General features: G+C 44.2%; 1 protein-coding gene across 1 annotated transcript; it reads left to right on the forward strand.

Annotated features, from left to right (window-relative positions):
* Positions 1-8,735, forward strand: LOC309526224 (vomeronasal type-2 receptor 26-like; the record flags this gene model as incomplete). Its single annotated transcript, XM_082212138.1, has 5 exons — positions 1-351; positions 1,121-1,864; positions 3,478-3,705; positions 5,016-5,142; positions 7,825-8,735. The coding sequence occupies 5 exons, from the start codon at positions 1-3 to the stop codon at positions 8,733-8,735; spliced, it is 2,361 nt and encodes a 786-aa protein (XP_082068264.1).
* Positions 8,736-9,376: the final 641 nt, after the last annotated feature.

Raw genomic sequence — 9,376 nt, forward strand, 5'->3', positions numbered from 1 at the left:
ATGTCAGAGACAGGAGCATGGCAGTTTGTCACTCACAAATGCTGTTTCTTTGATGGTAGTGAGTCTACTCCAAATTACTGGCACATCCTGTCCTTCTTGTTTGCTGTTCAGGAGATCAACCAGGATCCCAGGATCTTGCCCAACTTCACCCTGGGATACAACCTATTTGACACCTATTATGATGGCCGACTGGTTTCCAATGCCATGTTAGATATGCATTCCGGTAGGGAGAAAAATATTCCAAACTATAACTGTGGAAGACACAAGAACCTCTTGACTGTTATTGAAGGGGCTGAATCAGACATCTCCACCCAGATTTCTAGCATGTTGGGCATCTACAAAATCCCACAGGTAGGGAATGGGATGGCCACCAACTAGGGATGTTCTGCATGGGGAAGGGGATGAGATTAGATGACTTATGAGCTTCCTTCCAACTCTATGATGATCATTTTTTGAAGGATTCCCCTAAAATGATTTACAACAGACATTAGCATACTTGCCTTCTTGTTGTATGAATGCTTTAATTCACCTTCCTGCTGTGTTACTGGGGTTGAGATGATCTGTTAGCTGTTACTCCCTATTGTACTCATAGTTGAGCACGACTTGTATAAAAATGAAGAATCATGCCAGGCCCAAGCTAAGGTGGTATCTCTGTTCTCAATTCTTATCACCTCAGTGTCAGATATTTACTTACCTGTGCATTTTACGTGCCTGTTTCACTGCTTGAACTTTAGGGGCAGCCATATATTATAATTTGGGGTTTTATTATTTTATAATTCTCTTGTAGGGTTCTCTTCTGAAATGTATTGGGTCCCTCTCTGGTATCTTAAACAAAAGCAAAATGAATAATGTTGTAAATTGGGTACAGTGTCTTTGCAAAGCAGGTGGAGGTACCATTTAGTGGAACTGACTGGAAAAGAAATAGCATTTTTGGCAGCACATTCATTTTAATCGCTGCTATTTTCCCTAGCAATGAGAGATTCATTCTGCTCCATATTTCTAGATTTCTTTTTTTTCGCAGTTATTTTTGTATAAATTTATATTTCTTGATGTTAGCCATATCCCTAGATATTTAACCTTTTTATGTCTCTATGCCCCCCCCTCTTCCTTTTCTCACTAGATCAGTTCAGGCTTTTCTCTTAATGATAAAACACAGTTCCCTTTTGCCTACCGGATGATCCCCAAGGAAGAAACTCAGTATATGGGGATTATCAAGTTGCTCCTGCATTTTGGATGGACATGGATTGGCCTCTTTGCTCCAGACAATTATAATGGAGAAAGTTTCTTAAATGCCTTGACTCCTTTGATGGTTACCAGTGGAATTTGTGTTGCCTTCACAGAAAGAATTACACAAAAGGCGCTATATGAAATTTTTTTACAGGGTGAACCACCTGACGTGTGGACACTAGTCAATGTATTTGTTTTCTTTGGAGACTCTCACTATGATTTTGGGTCGATCATCAGGGTACAAATGCTCCTTGAAAAGAAGCAAACTGGGAAAAGAATCTGGGTCACAACAGCTTTTCAGGACATGAACTCGAATTTGGCTCATCACATTGATTCCTTCAGGTACACCCATGGTTCTCTGTCTTTTGCAATAAAAACCAGAAAAAGGACAAAATATGAATACTATGCGCCGTTGTCTTTTGTAACAAGTCGGTTTTGGAGTCAATCATTTCATTGTTTATGTCCATCCATGGAACGTTGGACAACATGTACAGAGAAGAGGAAACTGGTGATTCTCCCCCAAGAGGAGATTGAAAGGGCCCTGTCTCAAGACAGCTACATCATTTACAACAGTGTCCAAGCTGTGGCATTTGCCTTAAACTCGGCATATTTGTCCAGATCCAAACAGATGTTGATGGTGGGTGGAAGAGAGAGATTGGAACTTCAAAGGCTGCAGCCATGGCAGGTATTCCTTTTTCAAATTGCAATCCATTGTCTAGCTCTGCAATCATTATCCTGCATCCACAATTGAATTTCATAGTCATGATGAAACTCACTTCCCCGCCCCACCCAATTTCTGAGGCCCGTTTGTAAGCCTATGGGCAAGGGTCAGCTGTTGGGCATACTTTGGTGCTGGAGTCAAACGGCGACCCAAATCTGTTTTTTAATTTATTTTTAATTTTTTAATTCCTATGCCGCTTGATATTTTTAATAAAAATCTCAAAGCAGTTTACAGCATATTAAAACAATAAAACAATAGCTGGGTGATGTTCCTCTGGCCTCCTGAGGAGAGTCTTCAGTGCCTAGGCCAGGTGGAAAAGGCCTTGTGGAAAGTGGCCTTAACACTCTCATCTGGGCGATGTTCCTCCAGTCTCATGAGGAGCCTCTTTTGTAGGGCTGGTGAGTCTGGACCTTGCCCCCTAGGCCAGGTGGAAAGGGCCTTGCAGGGAGTGGCCTTCACACTCACAGCCGGACGATGTTCCTCTGGCCTCATGAGAAGCCCTTTGTTGCTTTAATTATCTCACCTCACTTTCCCTAACAGTAGGATGAATTGATTCTGCTTTCACACTGAGCTCATATGTGTAATGACACTCCCTCTACTGATCTCCAGTACCCTGCAGCAGGGAGAGAAAACTCAAAATTGCATATCCGCAGTGTCTGTGAAAGACCAATGACTTTCCTCCATTGGAAGCTTTAAAGCAAAGATTGGATAACCCTTGGTCGTTGATGCTCCAGTTGAGATTCCTGCATTGCAAGGGATTGGAACAGAGTTGTACATAGATGGACTTTAGGAAATGTAAATTGAATATTCAGCCACATATTATTGAGGGGAATTGTGTGGAACAGGTCTCTGTGTTTCGGTTTCTGGGAATGGAGTTGAGAGATGACCTAACCTGGGGAGAAAACAGTAAAGGCCTGATGAAGAGAGCACAGCAGAGGTTATATTTTCTGAGAATCCTCCAGAAGAATAATCTCTCAAAGGACCTGTTGATGGGATTTTACCATTGTACTGTTGAGAGTGTATTAACTTATGGTCTGTGCGTGTGGTTTGGGAGCTGCACGGTCAGGGGAAAAACAATGTTGTCCAGGGTTGTAAAGACTGCAGAGAGAATAACTGGGTGCACTCTTCCTACCTTGGATCAAATCTATGCTTCCAGGTGCCATAAGAAAACTGCAGAGATAGTGGAGCATAGTGCGCACCCCAGAAATGATCTCTTTCAGCTTCTGCCTTCTGGAAGAAGGTACAGGGTTATAAAGACTAGGACTAGCTGAGAACAAAGATAGCCTCCATGACTGTAACAACTACTAAGGAATCTCTCTGCTGAGTACTGTGGAGAAAGCCTTCACTTGTGTAGTTCTCAACAGATTACAGTCCCTCACTGACAGGGTCTATCCCAAGTCACAATGTGGCTTTAGAGCTCAGAGGTCATCAGTCAACATGATTTTCTCACTGCGCTAATGTGAGCAAGGCTGAGGTATTCAATAGGCTTTCATGTTTTCCTAATTCTGGTGCTTTCTCTATCATTCCAGTTTCACCGTCACTTAAAAAAAGTCCAGTTATTTAACACTTCCAGGGGTGGACTATATACAGATGGGAATGGGAAGCTGATAGCTGACTATGATATTGTGAACTGGGTGCTGTTTCCCAACGGGTCTCGTGGCAGAGTGAAAGTTGGGAGTTTTGAGAGACAGGCATCCTCAGATTTAAAGCTCACAATTAACCCAGAAGCCATTGTCTGGCCCTCACAGTTTAACAAGGTTGGTGAAATTATCTGCATGCATCTTTCTCCCCTGCCCTCCAGTGACATTTTTTTTTCCTGTTCTGGAAAAAAGGACTCAAGGCAACCTACAGAAATTAAAACCATGCAGTTCAAATATGGAAAGCTAAAAACGTATTGAAGACAGGAGTGCCTGGTTTGCTCTGATCCATCAGGTCACGAAGAGTCGGACATGACTAAATGACTAAACAACAAGAAAAACATATTAAAGATAATAGTTTTATAACTTTTAAACCTGTTATCTGTTTTTGTTTTTAGCTTTCTGTAGTAGAACCATACATAAGCAAATCTACCAAAATACAGATAGTAAAAGCAGCATAGTACTGTTAGATAAAGCAGTCCATTCCCCGAAGCTTGTTAAATTTAAACAGCCTTCACCTGCTAATGGAAGGAGAAGAAGGAGGGAGCTGGTCTAGCTTCTCTAGGAAGAGCATTCCAAAGTCTGGGAGTAGCCCCTGGGAAGGCTCTGCCCCTCATTCCCACCAAGTGTGCATTTAGGAAGGCAACACACACACACACACCCTACAAAATGCCTTTATAAGCCATCTTGGGGCTGGAAAGTACATTAATAATATGCAATGTATATCATATTAATCCACCCACCCGCAAATTCTTATTTCACAGCTTTAATGCAAATTTGCATGATCTCATTGGCATTCTGGCATCTGACTTGCAGAAGTCATCCTATAAATTTCCCGGCTCATGCCCTGCCAATAAATCTACGGATGACGGGCAGTATACAAATTTAATAATTAAGTAAATAATATCTTCCACATGTTTTCTCTTCTTAACAATGTGTATTCTTCAAACTTCTGTTGTCCCCTTTGTCCTCTGATCTGCCATTTTGGATCAAAATCATTTACAACCACACAGTTGTGCATCAAAAGAATCATAGACTCATAGAACTGTAGAGTTGGAAGGAATCCATGGGTCACCTAGTCCAAGAATGCAAGAATCTCAGCTAAAGCATCCATGGCAGATGGCCACCCAACCTTTGCTTTAAAACGTTCAAGGAAGGAGAGTCCACAACCTCCTGAGGGAGGCCATTCCGCTGTCAAACAGCTCTTCCGTATGTGTACATTCAAGAATCACCTTTCTTGTAGCTCTTCCTATAGGGTTGAGTCCTACCCTCCAGAGCAGGAGAAAACAATCTTGTTCCCTCTTCCATGGGACAGAACTTATCTAGGAAGTGTGGATGGGTTGGGACTCAATTAGATTGTCTTCAAAGCCCATGATTCACTTCAAGACCCCTAATACTTTTTTCTGGATACATCTTGTATTTATGCTTAGACCATACCTCGCTCCAGGTGTTCAGAGAGCTGTCGCCCTGGATACGCCAAGGTGGTTCAAGAAGGAGAACCGGTTTGTTGCTACGCTTGTGCTCTGTGTGCAGAAGGGACCATATCCACTCAGGAAGGTGGGTGACTCAAGGGGAGAAGGCATCCCTTGGGGGAACAAAGATAGGCTTCTATCTTTTGGGGGAAACAAAGATTCGCTCAGCAGAAATTTTCTGTGAAGATCCTAAATACGTTTTTGGAATGTGAAACCATTCTTGGCTACTGTGATGCTAAGTTCCAAAATGCAGGATTTATCAAACTGCAGGCCGGGAGGTGGCACCAGTGGGCCTTAGCCTGATTTCAGGTGGGATTCTGCACAATAGCCTCCCACTGGCTGTGTCATGGCCTTTTGGCTGGATCAACACAAAACCCCAGGAGCTACATGCAGGCACAGTCATAGGTACACTTGGGCTAGGAATTGCTTGAAGATGGTGGAGCAAGGACAGTCATTCCTCATTCAGCCCCCACTTAACCGTCTTCTTGTGTTGCCACCTCAGAAGGATGGTGGAACAGACAACAGGAGAATTATTTTTTTTTTAAATAATGCTTTATTAAACTAAAACAACAACAAAAGACCATACATTTATGTCATTTGTTACAAGGGAAACAAAGTTAACAACAACAACAACAACTCATACTGTCAGAGTCGCCTCAGGTCCCAGCTCACCAAGGACCAACGCCAGAGTCTCTGTGTATATGAAAGACTTTATTGAAGTTCATTGCTGATGTTACATCCGTGGCGCGCAACTCTACGTCTGTAGCCTTAGACCGCCGAAGCTCCGTCTGACTCCTCCCCTCCTCGGCACCAGTTTAACAGCCGAGCTTTGCCCCACCTTTTCCGTTTCTCCCTTTGCTCCTTTCTCCTCTGGGTCCTCCTGCCCTCTGGGGTCCCAACCCTCCTGGACTCTTCGGAGGCGGATTCCTCCGACTCCTCCCCCTGTCTCCGGCGGGCTTTGGGACCCGGCTCCCAATCCGGATTCTCTGCTGGCTCGTGCGCCTGCACATTTGAACTTGGCGCGCGCGCCCAGCCGGTCACCTTCCTCCTAACGACCACACTGCTTCTGTCACTGCTCTCCCCCTCGGGGAGGCTAGCTGGGCTCCCTGCTGGCGGAGACACTGGCCCTGATGCATGGGACTCCTCCTCCCCACTATGCTCTGGTGGGAAAGCTGGTCCTGATCTCCAGCTGCTGCTTTGAAACTCACCGCTGCCCCCCTTGCCCTAAACCTGGGCGCCTCTTTCTGGGAATCTTCTGATTCACTGGAGATACTCATTGAATCTCTCGGGTCACTGTCATACCCTCCTACGCTCCCCTCAGATTCACTCTCCAATTCCTCTTCCCCCTGTGGCTGCTCCCCTGAGCCCCTGACACATACACTCTTCGTTTACATCTAACTTCCTGTTGTCTCCATACTTCACTTAATATTTACTAACTTGTTGCATAAACATAACTATTCATTTTATAATAAAGTATTATTTCTCCTATGTCCTTATTTCTTGCTTAGTACAGCTACAGAAGTTATTCAAAGGCTACGACAATAGGAGAATTAGTTGGCTCTGACTCCACCTCCTTTTGGTCTAAGGTTACCAGATTTTTTTCAATGAATCCGGGGACACTTTTCAACTTCAATGGATTTTGTATGGGGACTGATTTGTAAATCCGGGGACTGTCCCCGGGAAACGGGGACATCTGGTAACCTTAGTCTCCCTACCTTCTGCAAACCCTCCAACTTTTCTCTGATGAAAATACGGATGTCTTATTCCATCATCATCATCGTCATCATCATCACCATCATCACCACCATCAACACCATTATTATTTATACCCCACCTATCTGACTGGGTTGTCCCAGCCAATCTGGGCGGCTTCCAACATACAGTATATAAAAACATAATTAAACATTAGATGTTTAAAAACTTTTCTACACAGGGCTGCCTTCTAAAGGTTGCATAGTTACTTATCTCCTTCGTTTGGGAGGTCACGTAACTCCATAGCCTCCAACATTTCTCCAATCAAAATAGGGACATCCTAAGGAAAAGCGGGACATTCTGGATCAAATCAGAAACCTGGATGGCTTCTTTAAATTCAAGACTGTCCCTGAAAAATAGGGACACTTGGAAGGAAAGAAAGAATAGAGAGGGGAATGAGTGGCCATCATATTTGAAGCACATTATTTTCCTCCAAGAATTCTGGGCCCTGTAGTATATCCCTCTCAGAGTTACAATTCCCAGGAACTCTTAACAAACTACAATGCCCAGAATTCTTTGAGGGGAAGAATGTGTTCTGAGTGTGCTCTAAAGATACAGTGTATACACAGCCCAAGTGTGGAGGAGGAAAGTGAGAAAGGCAGTTGATGGAAATGACCTTTCACACACACATTCCTAGCTACATGTCCCAGATTGTTGGACCTCTGCATTTCCTGCACCCTGAGAACAGAAAGTCTTGGAACCCCTGCTGTGACTAATGATGTAAACTGAAGTGAAAGAAATGGCCTTGAGAGGTCATTGGTCATCTAGAAGGCCAAGCAGGGGAAGTGTCTGATGGGTGCTGTCCATATTATTCACCCTTTCTGTGGTTGTAACAACACTTTGTTTTGCGTATGATTAGGACAGACTAATTTGTAAAAAGATAGGCCTGGTTCCACTCAGCTCATTCTGGAATATAAACTTTGTCTCTGAAATATATATATTATGGAATGCAATAGAGTATTCTGGTTATTAGCTTTATTTTAGGACTACAGAAGTCCTCTCCCTTTCCTTTCAGATGCAGAGAAGTGTACCAGATGCCCTGAAGACCAACATCCAAACAAAGACCAAGATCACTGCATCCCAAAGATTATCACCTTTCTTTCATATAAAGAATATTTGGGAATCCTTTTGGCTTCTTCTTCCCTTTTCTTGTCATTTACTACAGGTATGCTGTTAGGAATCTTCATTAAATACAAGGAGACACCCATAGTCAAAGCCAACAACCGAGACCTCTCCTTCATCCTCCTCATCTCCCTTCTGCTTTCCTTTTTGTCCTCCTTCCTGTTCATTGCTCGGCCAAGAAAAGCGACCTGCTTTCTCAGACAAACAGCCTTCAGCATAATCTTCTCTCTTGCCGTCTCTTCTGTACTGGCCAAAACCATCACTGTGGTGCTGGCCTTCCTGGCCACAAAGCCAGGCAACAGGGTGAGGAGATGGCTGGGAAAGAGTCTGGCCAACACCATTGTCATTTCCTGTTCCAGTGTCCAAGTTCTCCTCTGCACCATCTGGTTGGGAATATCACCCCCATTCCCAGACTTTGACATGAGGTCCCAGCCTGGGCAGATCATCCTGCAATGCAATGAAGGATCTGTTGCCATGTTCTACACTGTCCTTGGCTACATGGGTTTCCTGGCTGCCATCTGCTTCACGGTGGCTTTCCTAGCGAGGAAGCTGCCTGGGGCCTTCAATGAGGCCAAGCTGATCACCTTCAGCATGCTGGTCTTCTGCAGTGTTTGGGTGTCCTTTGTGCCCACCTACCTGAGCACCAAGGGGAAGTACATGGTAGCCGTGCAGGTCTTCTCTATTTTGGCCTCCAGTGCTGGGCTTCTGGGCTGCATCTTCCTTCCCAAGTGCTACATTATTGTGCTGAGACCTGATCTGAATACAAAGGAGCACCTGATGATCAAAACTAAGGATAGCATTTGATTCTTAGTACTAGGGATGCAACTGAAGTCTCTCTGGACCATATTTTGTCTTGGAACCACAAGTTCTGTGACGATTAAAGAAAAAATCTAGAATGGGTCTTCTGTCTGTCTGTCTGTCTCTAGTCAGCAGATTCTTAAACACAGATAGGGGAGCGGAACCACTGGAATAAGTATTTTTATACTTTCTTGTGTGATCCTAGCTCTGTTGCATGGGAAAAGTGAACTATATCTGCATAAGTGGTTCTTTCTGTTAGGTGAAGGTAGAAAAATACACTCATTATTGTGGTCCCCCTTCCTTTTCTTTTGCCTTTCCAGACCTCTGTGGATTGGAAGGTAGGGCAAGGCACAATGCTAATTTACATGCACCTTCTTCCTTATGCCATTATTGCAAGAGGAGAGAACTGGTAGCCTGATCTCACCTCCAGTGCAGCAGCATCACTACTGAGTATAGCCAGAGAGCAGCAATGCCATCTCCAGCACAGCTCTAGAATGGCTATATGACTTTCCTTGCCTGAAAGTCTGGAGAGCCATTGCTAGTTAATTTGCTAGACAATACTAAGAGCCAGTGTGGTGTAGTGGTTAAGAGCGGTAGTCTCGTAATCTGGTGAACCGGGTTGGCATCTCCGCTCCTCCACATGCACC

This window comes from Podarcis vaucheri, assembly GCF_965113315.1.
Source record: "Podarcis vaucheri genome assembly, chromosome: 2".
NCBI lineage: Eukaryota > Metazoa > Chordata > Lepidosauria > Squamata > Lacertidae > Podarcis > Podarcis vaucheri.